The following is a 15,763-nucleotide window of genomic DNA, read 5'->3' as shown; positions in this document are numbered from 1 at the left end:
TCCAAGCAGGTACAAACTCACTTACTCACAAAATGTGGTAATGTCACTCATCTCCATTAATATTTCTGATGGACTTTATAATGCTTATATTGACACGTGCAACCAACTGACACAAAGCAGTTTAGCCCTCTTTTCTTTGAGGTGCGATCAATTCATAAAATGAGCCTTCACATGGCCGCCAAACTAATATTTGACTGCTTGTAGAAGACATTTTTAATTCTCTGATTATAATGAACTTGTGTGAGTGCATGCAGTTTAGTTATAATAGGCTATACGGAGTATAGTTTGACGCAAGCAGGCCTCTTAATCACATCGATCGTTTCACAGAACGCGCCTTAGTCTCGTTGTCTTCAAAATAAATGTGATCTTTTTGCATGTTACTGAGCATTTGTGACCCCCCCCCCCCCCCCCTCTCTGCACTTTGCAGGCCCAGTGGTCCTAAGCAGCCCGGCCCAGCTTGTGGCCCCGGTCCTGGTGGCACGCGGCACTCTGTCCATCACAACCACAGAGATCTACTTCGAGGTGGACGAGGATGACCCTGCCTTCAAAAGGGTCGACTCAAAGGTAAGTAACCTGCACGCAAGTGTGCAGCCCGAGTTCAAAGCAAAAGGTTGGCTTCTGACATGTCTTTGTTTGTCGTTTTTTTTTTTTTTTTCAAACACTGTATCTTGATCATTAGGCTACATTTAAATGGCATACGCAATTGTTGAAAGAAAAAGATCGTAATTTATTGTTTTGAGACGAGCGCTTCGCTTGTTTTACTCTTTTTTGGTGGTATTTAAAGCCTTATAAAGCACACAACCTTTTTAAATTCATGTTTGCTACTCTTGTGTTTTAATTTACTACATTAAAAAAATGCAATGAACGCCCACTCGTCCATCAAGCAGAAATGATAATTCATCCACAATCTTATGCCAAGTAAAATCGTCTCCATCGCCTAAAACACAGAGGCTACAGGTAAATGCGGTTTCAGATCATTAAAAATAACGGCTTTGTTGCAGATCCGTTTTAAATGCAATCTATAGAAATATCCTCACATTAATCCCCATTTTGCTTTTTCTCTTAGCGTCTGACTGTTCTAGACTACATAAAGACCCTGCAATTAAATAGTTCATTATATGACTATTGCATGGCATTAGGCCTTCCTCACTTCTGTCAAAAACACATTTAATAAAAGCATAATGGGACACAAATATAAAACAGCTCGTTTTATTAGCTCTTTAAATTAGATCAAAGACAGAAATAAAAAAAATCAGATCACAGATGTTATAATCCAGTGTATTTCAAGTGCATTTTTTTTTTCATTTAAACTGTAATATATATACTATATATAGGTTATTTTCACGTTTTTATCATGTAGGCCTAAACATGGTAAAGAAACAACAACCCAAAAAATGTTTGAGTTCTTTAAATAAAAATTCAAGTAATTTGATGGAATGTTTTCAAATGTCGTGTAGCCTTTACCATCAAATGTAAACGTTCAAAAATGAGACAAAGTCCATTGAAACAGATGAATCATACCACGGATGCAAGTATAAATTAAAACGTTTCTACCAGATAAAGAAAAAGTTCAGAAGTAGATTTAAACAGGTGGATCCTACGTGTCACAGAACAACATTCACAATTTCAGACCACTTGAATCACAATCTATGAATGTATTTACAGTATAAAATGTACAGATGTGTGTTTTTTTTTTTTAAGTTAGTGTACCGGGCTTTATTTTGAAGCATTTAAGAAAGGGGATTTAGTGGCACGGAGAGATGTGGCCTCCTGGATTAATGGGGGCCAATAATTTATATATTTTTTTCCTGAATTTCACCGTCAAATGGCGCACGGGGGTAATGGCAAGCTGAACTCTCTGTATTCAAAATCATCTTAAAACAGGCTAGGCCAAAATGTATTCAACAACGGAGGACAGTCACATTTCACCAGATTTTGAAAATTGTTTGGCAATATCTCTTTGTCCGTTTATGAGCTCGTTAGGCCTCATTACCACAAATGTGAACATATTTTACCTCAGAGTTTCTCCAAGCTTTTGGGGTTGGTCAGTATTTCTCTTGCCAGTCGCCAAGTCTGTTTGGCTGCGTTCTCTAGAGCAGAGTGAGGTTTTCCTTGAAACAGGTCTAAATTTGGAAGGAAATAATGCGGGCACCTTCTGCACTGCAAACATGAAATAAGCTGCAATAGTATCCCGTTCAGCCGGTCTCCGAGGCAGTTCTCATCCCAGTCTGACTCCCTGGGATGCTTCTCACACTCGTAGGAAACCAAAGTTTTCATGTGGTAGTTGTTCAGGGGCTGACCGGGCAGTTCGAGGTGCCGGTCGCGTAAGGCTTTGAGGACTGACAAGCATTTTTTTCTGCATCCGCCAAGCAGGAGCCGATTCTCGGCCTCGGCGAACTGCAAGACCCAGGCGTCGCTCTCTGCTGAGCTCTGCTTGCCGTTCAGGGAGTAGCACTCTTTGGATAAAAGATTGAAACCTTCCGCTTTGACTTCAGCCACTCGGTTAGGTCCCGGCCAGGGGATGTGAGGGAGAGGCCAGTGCGCAGCGCTGCGTGGCCAGATCCCAGTGCACTTGAAAGCCGGCGTGATTTGCACCACATATCTGTCTCTAATGCGCAACTTCACCTCACTTGTGTCAGCGACCATTTTGACAACATCTCTGTAGCTGCATTTATCCACTGCCTGTGCCACTAATGTCTGAAATCTCGAGCGAATCTTGCGCGCCGAGAGGTAACCGGAGGCTGTGATGAATTCAACCCAGAGAGACATGCTTCTTTTGCGGCCGTCACTGAGCTTGAGCACGGCGCAGCCCGGGAGAGACCCGTCATCCACAAAGTTGAATACTCCCATCTGATTCAGATAGAGCACAACCTCGAACTCGGTGGGTGAAATGACCTCCAGTCCCTCGAAACGATTATCCATCTCGCTGAGAGAGCTGATGAAGCGGGGCTCCTGCACTTCGACCTCCTTCAGGACATCCGATACAACCTTGCACACCTCCCGGATGGTCTTGGAGATGGCGGCTTTTCGAGACTGACATTTCTCGTTGTAATATTTGTTGAGGTGATACACCAGTTTTGCCTGGGCGGCTATCATATTAGGGCAGAGATCCGGGTTGTACACCGGAGTCTCGCAATAAGCCGAGGGATCCAACGCGGCTGTTTGTACGGGAGCCAATTTTAGAGAAGAAAGAAAGCTATTTAAAAAGAAAAAAAAATGTCTATTTATAAGACAACTATTCAAGTCTGTGCTCAGAGCACATGCGTAAAAATCAGATCATAACATTCAAAGCTGTTGTACCGTAAACTGTATTAAAGTGCTCGAACGAAGTCCTTAATCAGGGCGAACCGATTAAAAGTCCATTTCAGCCTTGTGAGGTTCAGTAGCCTTTTAGTTTTTATCTGATCACTGTGCCAGTTAGAAGTCCGCGTAATTGTGCAGCGTGGAATGTGCTCTCCTGACGCAGCCGCCCGGTGTTGCTGTGTTTTACAACAGAGACACACACACACTCTTTATTATAAGGGAGGAGTTGAAACCAAGGTGTCCAATCGCTGTCTGATGCGTCACCGCTTCCCAGTTTATCGAAAACAAATTCATCCCTGGCTGTTATATACAAGTAAAAAGTACAGGTAGTAGTAGTACATCGAGGAGCGGAAGTACACCTACGCATTTGGACTGAAGAAAAAAAAAAACAGCATTTCTTTTCGGCGTAACGTTGCTTTTTCTTGGACTCTATCTGCAGCCTTTTTTAATATGCTATATTGAATTTTAAACTTCAGATGAATTATAAATCAACAATGTACGTTTACCGTCGATTAAGAATCCATGTAGGCTAATTATTAACATATTGAAAGTTTTATTTCCTCTGGTGGACTAGAACATTTTTCTTTTATAATGTACATTCGATGAATTCAGAACCGTATGGATTAATTTCGGGAGAGTTTTTGTAACAAAATACAATTATATTTTTTAATGAGGTGTGGCAATTATTTGCAGTTGTTGTAAGCACATATATTACAATAACAAATCCGGATTCGTTTATTGGAGCTCCCGGGTTAGTTAAATGAGTTGAACTCTCTGTAAGGTAGCAGCCTTTTAGTTTGAGGTGGAAAAGCTGTCGCAATATTTGTAATTAGCAATGCTGCTATATGCCAAGCGTAAATTATTACGGCCGTGATGCAGAAGATTATTTTCTATTTGGACACTTGAGCTTTTGTTTGAGCGTGCAGGACACATTCGTGTAGCTCCTCTGCTTTGCATGAACAGCCTGTAATATCAGGAATATCTGATTTTTTCAGTTATGTAATTCAGAGATTTTGAACGAATAACAATTAGATCAAATTATTGTTATGATCTATATGTACATTTTTTTTTTACTTAATTAGCTTCTTTAATTAAAATGCTTACATTGAGATATTGTTGTATTTAATTTTTTAAATGTCAGTATTTAAAATTGATTACTGTATTGAAGAGAAAAATGATCATTGGCTTTCTACACCCAGATTTACTTTATAATTACTACACATTTTTATTTAACATCAAGATCATCATATCAACAACATAAAATACCTTGTTCGAATGTAAAAAAATAAATAAACGTCCTATTCTAAAAATGAAGAGTGTTAAACTTGTCTCTTTTATGTTAAGTCTCATGCAGCATTCATGTATTTATTGATACATTTCTGATACACACCGTGATTATCAATGAAGAGATATTTCATCCACGCTCTCATCACTGCACGGCACTCCGTCTCCTGAGGTACAGTGCATGCTTTGAAGAGGACTTCAAAAAGATCATGCTGCATGGATCAGATAAGGAACACGAAGGCGTTTACACTCATCTCTGCTCGAGTCAGAACTGCATAAGACCAGACATTATGGGGGCAAACCGTCGCACGTCAGTGCTTTCTCTCACTACATGGATGCGGCAGAGTGGGAGGCTGTGTGCAGGAGGGACCATGATAGATAGGTGACTCCAGTTATCATCAGAGCCTGTCCTGGACACACTGCCTGTAGCTTATTGACAAGCCCCTGTAATCATTTCTTAGTGGTACCAGGAAGAAATTACAGATATGGATCGATCTTATCGTTAGACATGTTGGAGGTCTGTAATTAAATAATGTGATCAAGTCTTTATTCTATTTCTTATAAGTTTTAGGTGTTATTGGATTTCACAAACCAAAAATTAATATTTTCATTGACATATTTCTGGAGGAAATTATTGAAGGTTTTCATGTATTGAGGGGTAACATAAAGCCTCTTGCACTCTCAAGCTTTGAAAGTTTTTTCCCTTGCTCACTCCCACTGTCTGTGGCCCAGCAGGTACTTGCCTTTTATTGAAACCAGACTAGCCTTACTTTCCAGGCCATCTTGCTCCAAGTGAGATACCTCTGAATCCAGTTGCACCTCTTGAGTTTGCGCTCCTGCCCTTAGCCATCCGTATGCGTGATAGAAGGGGGGATTTTCATTCAGATTATCACCTCTTAATCTAAAGCATGTGGCTGCACAGATCTCACAGTAACTCAACCTTCTCTGCAGTCCCAAGACTCCAGCAGTTCTCAGGTCTAGCCTAAGACAACCCAATCGTCTTAGCCATATCTTTACCATTACAACATTGCAAGCTTTGTTGCTTCATTCAACATCCCGCTAGGCTATTGGAGGCCTTCAGTGTGATATATGGGGCTCTGATTCCAGCAAGGCCTATTTCTGACCCAGCACAATGCATGCATGATTGTGTAAATCAATACAATGACTTCTACTTCCCCTAATTTTGCATGAGCATGTGACCCTGCTTTGAAGGCTTCTTTGTTTCCAGAGCATGCCTCTACACTTATTCATTTTTTTCTCCTCCAATTTTCTTTCATCCTCTCTTGTAAGACTGATGGTCCTGTTAATATGGTCGGATGTTAGGTCAATGGGGCTTGTCTGATGGCTGAAATTGCCCTTTGATGACACCACTTGTACTTTGAGTGACTTAAAATGATATTTCACTGATTGTAGCCAAAGTCATTAAAGTTGTTTTACTTTATATTTAATCCTCAAGGCTTCATTTAGTATTTATGCACATAAATAAGTAATATGTATTAAACCAGAATGTATGTGTTCATATACAATGTGCATATCCTATGAGTAAACATGATTGTTTGTATTGTCGATGCAACAAAGTATGTAGCCTCAAGCATTTGATAAAAAAATAATCATACTGAAAAAAAGAGTCTCCGGAGAAGAAAATGAAAAATCCATTTCCCACGAGCAATGTTTACTTGACTTTGTAAACTATAGGTTTTTAAAGTATCATTTATGTGTTTATAGTTTTCTGTGTCCAAATGAATATGAGTTTATTAATAATGTCATAATCTGCAGTCATGTCACTTTTCAGATTTAGCTCAAAGCTAGTCCAAACCTTCATGACCAGCACTACTCTGACTGGCATCATAATTCTGGATTTTGTTTAATTATTTAAATAATCCCATTACACAAGAACAAAATACAGTCTGCCATATGCCTTTTCATTACATTCTATGGTTATTTAGTTTGTGTGTGTGTGTGTGTGTGTGTGTGTGTGTGTGTGTGTGTGTGTGGGGGGGGGGGTCTGGCCATTTCCCATTTCCCATACAAAGGGAGTTTACGAACTAGCTAATATGCAGATTAGCCAAAGTGGACTTAATAGGATGACATTTCTCTATAAATCAGATTAAAAGCTGTGACACTTCAGAGAAGTGACATCAACACCAGCTCTCAAACTGTGAGTAATAATACGCTAATCTCTCGGGATAGCTACTCACGTTGACACATTTTCTATAAATTTGTCACAAAATGAAATTGTCATTGGGATTTTTAATAAAGGTACATTATTATTCCAAGCAATATGGCGTCTCTGTAGGAGGCCAGTTAATTTTTGGGCCTGGAGCTGCACTGAGGACCCCCTTTGGATTGTGTCCATTCATTTGTTTTATTCTCGGCTGTGTATGAGCAGCCACCTTTGGAGAAGTCAGAAAGCTGGACCACATAGCCAGGGGCGTTGAGAAACCCTAAAGTGATAAAGTCAACAGGCTCTCTTCACTTTAATCACATCAGTAGTATATAGTCACTCAGAAATCACCCAACTTCTCAACATGATGAACATTTTGAGGTAAGAGCCAACGAAAAGAGTCAATTATGAAACTTAATTGATTGTCTCAGCTTCATGTGGCCCTTCACCCCTCCCTTCTGCAATATGGTGCGCTTGTCAGCCTTTGTGATAAATTACATGCATGTATTTGCATGAATTTAGCATGAATACAATTCAGGTTTGTTTGCCAAAATAACGATCCAGAAAATGTCTGGTTTGTGTCACAAAAGGAAAATACAGTCTTACGTCGTACTAAGTGCACCTTTTTATTTTCCTGCACAGGTTATGTGTTTGGGAGCGGGGTGCAGTGAAAGTGCTGTTGCAGAACTTTCTGCTCATTTATTATCACACATTTTAGAATTGTTTTTTTGTAGTACAAGACAGTGCTGAACACTGGTGTGTTTGTGACTGAATCATATAAACAAGAAACAGGGCTGTTTCTTGTTTATATGATTCTATTGAGCTTTTTTCTACAAGGAGCACATTGCTTATATTCTGCAGTAAAGATTGATTTGTGTATTTCCTAAATTGCAGTTTGCTTTCTTTTAGTTATGGTATATGCCTGACGTCCATCTTGTCCAGTCTAAAAGGCAGCCATTCAGCAGCAGCAGAAGCAGCAGCAGTGTGATTAATCTTAATGTCTGCGAGATGTCTACCAGCAAAAGGTGGGCGCTGTAATCATCTACCAACTGACCCCATGATGCTCATCTCCAGCCCTCTTTGCAGCTTTTAAGCCTTAGTCATTTTAAATCTGAGAGAACACGGTTTTCTTCCACTTGTAACTTTGTATGATCTTAGAGTAGGAGTAAAGCACAAAACAAAGGGAGTGCATGAGGTGGTAGTGCATTATAGGTTTAGGGTTCTTGGTAATCAAATGCTGCTGGAAAGGCCTGTGATGAAATTAGGCAATGTTGCCTAAATAAGGGATGAAGGGTTCATAATTGCCAGTCCTAGAGATCTGAGGTGCCGGGTGCCAACTGTCAGAGCAAGGCTAATGATGACAAATGTCTCTCTATGCAGATTGCTGCAGCAGCACGGGCGAGCAGCTGAGAAAGAACAAGAAAAGAAAAATGCAGAGGGTCTAATAAGAGAAAGCTTGTGTGCACATATTTAATGACCTACATGGAAACAAACCTCCCTAACTGATGGACTGCATTTCAAAGTAGTACAGCTTGATGCTTTTTAAAGCTCTCATAAAATGGAGGAGTCCTCTGCAGTGACTGTGACTGATATTAATGCTCATTAATCTCTGAGACTAGGAATAATTATTACGATCTGCTGCTTTCACAGCAGTGAACAGAAAATAGAAACTACAATTAACTTACATTTGCATTTAATCCTGTCAAGATGATTTTACAATAAAAAAAAAAAGTATCATGTTGGAAATGTCAGCGCTATATATAGCCAAACAATCCATCAACTCTAGAAGACATAGGACATATAAACATGGAGCAGTATTGACATTGCCTGTAATTCCCATCATTAGATTGAGTGGACGCTTTGGTCATAATTGTGCGAGAGGTCAAAGGAAGAGAAATGGGCATTTAGTCTGCAGCTCATGTACAAAATAACAGGCTGTTCCTGGTTAACATAGCTAGACTGCTGTTGCTTAACATGGCTTTAAAAAAAGTTTTTATGTTTTAAAAGTGAGCTGGATTTTAACTACCTTTGTAGCAGAGAGCCATAAATCTGATTTCACTTACTGTGACGTAAGGCTCACGCTAATAAAAGAGCAAACGCAGAGTGTTGCATGGCCAGATTTCCCCAATTTGTTGCATGAATGGCTTTTGAAAGGGGTCCCTCTTTGTACAAAGGGAGTCTCGTCTTTGTTTGGTTTCGCCCCATCTGTGTCATCTGGTGGTCTGTGCAAGAGGGTGGTGTCTCGGGGCGCTCCCCAGCGGCGATGCCAGTTGTTTTATGGACTCGCTGAAGTGGTGCTGGGAGTTCATAAGTTGGCTGGCCCATTGTGTGCTGAGCCCAGCTGACACGTGTGAATTGACTCCAGCATATTGACAGATCATTTCCATTAATGAATCGGAGGAGTCTGCCTTGTTTCACTCTGTGATTTATGCCCCTGTTTCATCATCCTCTGTGCTCGGGGTTAACTAACAGCCCCCCGAAACACTCAACCACAGAATGCCTGATGAAGGGAGTTGGCTTTGTTTGGTAGTTTTAAGCACGATGGATATATATTTTAGTGATGTTAAAGATTTGTATTATCTTGTGTTTCAATGCAAATATACTTTTATTTTTTTGTATATTTAGCAACATAACATGTTATTTTTATTTTTTACAATTTGTGCATCATAAGACATCTTATTCCTCTTTTAGTCTAATTTCTCATTCATAGAGAGAAGCATCTTTAAAGTGTAAAAAAAAAATGTTATCAAGAAAGGTTTAAGTTTTCACAGATAAATACTGAAACTTCCCACCTTGATAACGAAGTTTACAGAGTTCTTTTCTGTTTGAGGATGAGTAGCCTGTTTCTTGATTTGCTTTAAAGCTACTTTTGTTTGTGAGCACTTGTGTCTCATCAGCTCGTCCCTGAACCTCCATGGCGACCATCCAGGTCGTTCAAAGCCACAGCCACACAGTGCTGATAGCGCTGGCCTCAGTCTGCCCTGTCACCCCCACCGCTGCTGCCACATGGAAGGCACATTTGCTCGCCACCATTTTATGCCGCTGTCACCCTCCCTTCAAGAGTGAGGGGAAAGAGGGGAGGTGAAAAGGAAAGGAGGGAACGAGGGAGGCTCTCCCTGAGCGGATGCTAGACAAAGATGGCAGCAGAGACATTTTGTCTACTTTCATTAGTTCTGGTGGTGGTGAGCCGTGGTGAATATTAGCCTGTTACTGGCAAAGCCACACATTGTGGAGCACAGACGGAGAGCATGTCACAATCAAATCTACCCCACCTCATTTCCATCTTCCTCACTAAAAAAAAGTGGAACATATGGGGCCGAATGCCAATTGCTTATTTTATACGGTAATTAACAGCCCTCAAACCGTGTTATGTGGTAGGTGTGTCTCAACCGTGACAAAGTTTATCTTGCAAATTTACATTTATATTCCCAGTAAGATATTTAAAAGTCCTAACAGACTACAAAGGCGTATATGCTGAAGGTCATGAAGAAGAGAGAACTTTGCTAGCCTTTACTTATAGATTCAATGTTTTATTATTGTTGTTGGTGTTACATGCAGATGAATCATCCTTAATCAGTGTTTTTATCTCATGTCGTGTTGTCTAGTATTTGTCTGCTTAAAATTGGGACCTGGCTTAAATGTAGGAACCCTACCTACACACTTCATCCATGTATGCATGTGTGTGAAGGCAATTTTCATGCACTAATGCCTATGAGTAAAGGAAGGTACGTTACAGTGTATGATGTTTTTTTATGTACTAGATTGTTAATTGTTTAGTTGTAATTAGCATTAAAATATAACCAAAAACTATCAAATCACAGATACTTTTTTTCTGATGTCCAACTCTTTTTTTCATTTACCTACATGAACACATTCATACAGCAAGTACCTGATAGCTGCTTACCCCAGTGTGTGTGTTTGTGTGTGTACAGATGTATCTAGATGTTGTGTTGTCCTGCTGAGCTTTCATCTGTTGGACTCATTATAGTAGTCATCTCACTGGGCGTTGGTAGAGAAGCTCAGGAGACGGCTCCCCATGAAAGAGTCATGATGGACGGAGAAGTGCTGATGTGCAGGTTCCTGCCTCCAGGCTTTCACCTGCTCGGGAACAGCCCCAAGGCAAATAGAAGCAGGCTGCTCCGACCAGCCAATGAAAGGCTGAAGTCAGACTTTCTAAGTATTGTTTACTGTGGACTGGGAGCTTGGAATTAATGGCAAGATAGAAAGAAATAGTTAGATAATTGCAAACCGAATGTTCTCTTCTAATGTAAAAAAAAAACTCCAAGGTGGAAGCCAGCATCAAACAGATGGATGAAGTTGCTCGGTTCCACCTTGTTACATTTCAAACGATTTTATTAGCGTGTCAGTTCTGCGGTCTTGGCAGGGCTTGGGAGGTGTCTGAGCTGGGAGTGCAGCAGCAGGGTGAGAGCATGTCGGCTGTTGACACCATCTAACGAATGGAGGATTAGGAGTTTACAGAGGCAGTAATATGATAGGTCAAAAAGAGGAGGCACTCCTCCACCGCACTTGGCTCTGTAATGAATGATTGACTGGAAAAGGAGAGGCTGCCACTCGCTGGCTGAGTGCTCATCTTGACGCCTGCCGCACCGCTCCACGGCTCCCCTTGATCACGTTTCGCTGCTCCCTTCTCATCTAAGGCACCAGTCTGCAGGGAAAAGCTGCTTTTCCCTCTTATTTTTCTCCCTAATTTACACATTTAAGACATTTTTGTTTGCTTATTTGCAATTCCTTTTTTGTCAGTGAGCCACTCTCTATCAGTCCCACTCCCAGCCCTGAAACCAGCCCCCACCCACTCACACACACACACACACACACACACACACACACACACACACACACACACACACACACACACACACACACACACACACACACTCCCTCACTTACAAGCTTCCCTTTCTCTTCTGTTTGCCTTGAGGCAATGAACTAATTTCAGGTTCCATAATTGCGGTGTGTTGTACACCTGTCTGCTATTAATTCTCCCCTGCCTCTCATTCTCTTTCTTAATGAGATATTATTGTAATTATTGTCATTATGCTATTTTCCATAATGAACTTGATTGATGTTGTTGTTATGGCACTATTATTTCTCTATAATTAGTGTAAATGTGTTCAGAACTTCTAGTCCTTCACTCAGTCCTTCACTCGCTCATCAGCTGACCTCAGAGTTCCCGCTTGGTGCACAGTTTGTGTTGGATAAGGAGAGGAGAGCTGAGCAGCCTGGTCACAATGAATAGGGCCCTGCTTGTAGCCATTTTAAGACCATTACAACAGTGAAAGGCTACACAATGGCCAGCACTGGGCTTTGTTTCAGCCTGTCACTTGCACCCTGTGAAAATCAAATAGTGCTTTGCCTTAAAAGGGAAGGTGAAAAAGGTTTTCCCTATACTCCCATTTTTGGAAAATGTGGTGGTGTTTTGAAAAGGCGAAAAAAAGATTTCAGTGACTTGATTTTGAATGTTTTTGTTGAAGAGGCAAACTACTGGAAGGAATGCCAAAGAAAATCTCAGCTGAATGAAGGATGTTGAATTTTTTTTCTTAGCGGCTCTCAATCCAATTAGGGGTTTAATAAGGGTCATGCATAGGGACTTCACGCTGCAGGCCAGTTTCTTTTGGGTGCTTTTGGGGAGTAGGATGGGGCTGAAGTTGGAGAGGGCCTGACTGAAGGCTGGACTCTTTAATGTGTGTTGAGGGGTCTTGTTGCCCCGGTGAGTCATTGAAACTGTCTGGGGAGCACAGATGATCTTTACCATTATTTTGAAGGTGAGGTTGGGAGATAATCTGACACTGTGGTTAGATGGTTTCTCAGGTGGTACCAATTACCTGAGCCCTCTCAAGCCTTCCCCCTCAAACGGTCCCCTGGCATTGTTCCGTTTGCCAATAATTTTGGCAAGGATTTTTTTTTTTTTTTTTACACATCATCTTCACACTGATCAAATACTTCCAGTCAGTGTTATGCAGCAATATTTAGTTTTTACCTGGAAAGCTGTAAAATGCCTTGACACTTGAATGTGGAATAAGTGCAGAGAGTTATTATGGTTCTTTAAAGGGGCCTTAGTTGATCTCTAATCTCTTGCTATGAGAGGGAAAGTGGGTAGGAGGGCCCTAGAAGAGGACACGTCCAGCCTTTGTGGGTTTGTTCACATGCTGGGGAGCTTTGAGTGTCTGACAGCCGTTTAACTCCACACGACCTGTTTCTCAAGTGCCATCGTTTGGGTGCTCTTGAATCCTGTTAGGAGCCATAATTACAATTCATGCACTCTCTGTGCTTCTTTGAAGAGGCATTGAGAAAGCAAAGAGAGGTGCAGAAGCCTGAGAGCCCAAGCAGTACTGGCCCTTCATCTGTGTGGACATACTCTCAGGGGCTTTGAGTGAACTACCTTGATACTGTGGACTGCATCGTCAATATAAGCAACTACAAAATGTTATGTAAAATACAGATCCAAAATACTTTTAATAATCCTTTTTCAGAATGAACTGTTTTAAAGTTTTATACATTAATACTTTATTTCATCTACACAGAAATGTGTTTCTTATAGTGCAAGTTGAAATATACATTTTACATGACACAGTTTTCTAAATTTTCTTCTTTCAAGTTTGCAAACAAGTCATGCATTGAAGTGCAATTGAAGTGAAGCACATTCAGTGACTTTCAAAGGGAATAGAAGAGAAAGGGTGAGCATAATGCCTAATAGGTGCTTTAGTAATTTCTGAGTTTTCATAGCTTAATCCGTTCTGAAAAGCTCAGGAGAAGAAAGGCTGCAAATGGCCTTCAGTATTAATTTGATGTGACTTCTGTACAATAAGGGCTGTGGATCCCAGAAGCCCATTTTCAAGCTTACCTTCTTTCATCATCCTCAGCCCTTGGAACTTTTGCCTAAATGTTTCATGAAACCAAGGCTGTAAGCCTCTTTGGTATTCTGTCTGTATAACGCCTGGTTTAAGACTATTATTACACCATGTTCAAGGCAGAGGAGCACATACAAACAGTGAAGCTGCCTCTCCATTGTGTGGAACTCAAATTGATTTGGTACAATTGGGAGAGCACTTTTATTAAAACACACATATTCTATGGCTCATTTCCCCCCTTTCACTTTGGAGCATGGAAATGCAAATGAGGATCGCTTTCCCTCCTTCTTTAGAGAAATAACTATTCTTCTGATTTTCTGACTATATCTGAAGTGGGCTTTGTTATTTATGTTTATCTGTTATTTTCAGCCGCTAGTTCCTCAGAATAACAAAACAGTGCATCATTACTCAGATTTCATTCTGATATTTTGCTAAGATAAAAGTACAATTAAAATGAAATGTTACACTGTTGTTGTCAGTGTGTGGAGACCCTCCTGAGTCACCCGACCCCCCGTCTCCATGAGTAAAAAATAATCTTGTGACCTCTGAGACTTTTATGCGATTCATAGAAGTCCTTATTTAGATTTTATTTTCCTACGGAGAAATGAAGCTGGCAAAGCGCTCGGTTTGTTATCAAAGAATCCTGTGATGATATGCCTCAGGAAAGTACAGGCTGTATCCCACAGCTTTCTCGAGATGCTTTGTTACACATACACTCATTATAACAATGTTGTCAGGGATACAGACAAGTGTCGGTTGTTTTATAATTTATACAAATAAAGAGACTTCTTTCTTTTTTTGTGTATGATTTGTTTACACAGAAAGGGGGAAACTAGCAGGGGACACAGTGGGTGGGTCAGTGACCCTGGAGAAAACAGCTTGCATTAATATGGTCTAATCCAATGTAATTAGTTAAATTACAGCATGCCAAGCAGCTTGTCAGGGGCTGTCGGCTTTGGCAGGCACACAGGATAGGCTACAGTTGCCCTGGGCAGCAGAAAACCCTAAAAGCCACCCTATTGCACTTGCTTTTACTCCTTTCTCTCCTTTCTCCTGGTCTCCTCCATCTTTCTCTCTGAACAAAAATAGGGAGGGCTCTTTCAGCTGTGCTACAATGTTTTCACCTTCTCTTGAGTTGTCTCCCATACCCCCAGGCTGCTAGCTTGGCTTTCTGCCTGCCTGCTAAGGTGGATCAAAATGATATGAGGATTCGTTGCACGGGCTACAGAAAGTCAGAGTAATTACATCAGTGCGGCTCTCCTCCTACGTGATTTTATGAGAGCGAGAGAGAAAGATGCACACTAACTAGTGCCGCTAAGAACCATAGACATGGTTAAGACACTTCCTCATGTCGTAGGATTAGCATTGCTGAAAAGATTTAAACTATATAATTACATGAGGATAAAGTACAAATTATCTAGAGCACTCAACAGCCAGATTATCATCCCCTTCAAGCCCTGTGCAGCCCCAAGGGGTGAGCCTGGATGACAAAAGACCCTCATTAGCATAAATTTACAAGCGCTCTCGTTCAAAGGAGCCGATAAGAACCTGTTCCACCTTTGCTTTGGCCATGAACGGCTTGTTGTGCTTTTGGCAATGACAGATAAGTCAGGGTAATTCCACTTTATGCCTGAAAAAATGATGCTCCAGATTCTGGCTGCATCCCGAAGGTGTCACCCACGATAATCCTCAAAGAGCGTCCAGCAGAAAGGGAGCTGTGTGTTTTCTAGATGATATACTACAAATGACAGAAAGAATTATATGAAGGAGGACAAATCTGTAACATATTATTAAGCAATTCCCAGTGAATAACGGGGATAAAAGGATAATGGATGGGGGTGTTGTTATTACCTTGGTGTTGAGGGAAGCGCCAAACCAAAGGTGGAGAGACAAGATTAATTGAGGACGAGTGAAGCGCTCATTGCTCATCAGGCCCTCTTGTCTAACCACTTGCTCTTTCTGTCCCTCTCCTCCTCTGTCTCCTCCGCCTCTCCATCCTTGTCTCCTTCTTTCTCTTCTTCTCTGTCTTGCTCTGAGCTGTCCCTCCCACACACCACCATTTAAAAAAAAAAAAAAAAAAAGGATAAGAAAAGTTGGATTTAAAGCGATCAGCTTGGCACTCTCAGTGGCAGCCAGGGGAAGC

At 41.0% G+C, this 15,763-nt stretch overlaps 2 protein-coding genes across 2 annotated transcripts in view; one reads left to right on the top strand and one right to left on the bottom strand.

Annotated features, from left to right (window-relative positions):
* The window catches only part of nbeab (neurobeachin b), a 114,537-nt gene that overhangs the window by 56,969 nt on the left and 41,805 nt on the right, over positions 1-15,763 (top strand). Inside the window, exon 25 of the mRNA XM_065960766.1 lies at positions 428-564. Within this exon, the coding sequence (XP_065816838.1) occupies positions 428-564 (137 nt within the window). The remainder of the gene's footprint in view (positions 1-427; positions 565-15,763) is intronic.
* On the bottom strand, positions 1,196-3,497 carry mab21l1 (mab-21-like 1). The gene has a single exon (XM_020634874.2). It carries the CDS (start codon positions 3,094-3,096, stop codon positions 2,017-2,019), a length of 1,080 nt encoding a protein of 359 aa, XP_020490530.1. The 5' UTR covers positions 3,097-3,497; the 3' UTR covers positions 1,196-2,016.

This window comes from Labrus bergylta, chromosome 11 (genome assembly GCF_963930695.1).
Source record: "Labrus bergylta chromosome 11, fLabBer1.1, whole genome shotgun sequence".
In the NCBI taxonomy this organism is placed as follows: Eukaryota; Metazoa; Chordata; class Actinopteri; order Labriformes; family Labridae; genus Labrus; species Labrus bergylta.
The sequence above is the reverse complement of the archived record's forward strand: the minus strand, read 5'-3'. Positions and strand labels throughout refer to the sequence as shown.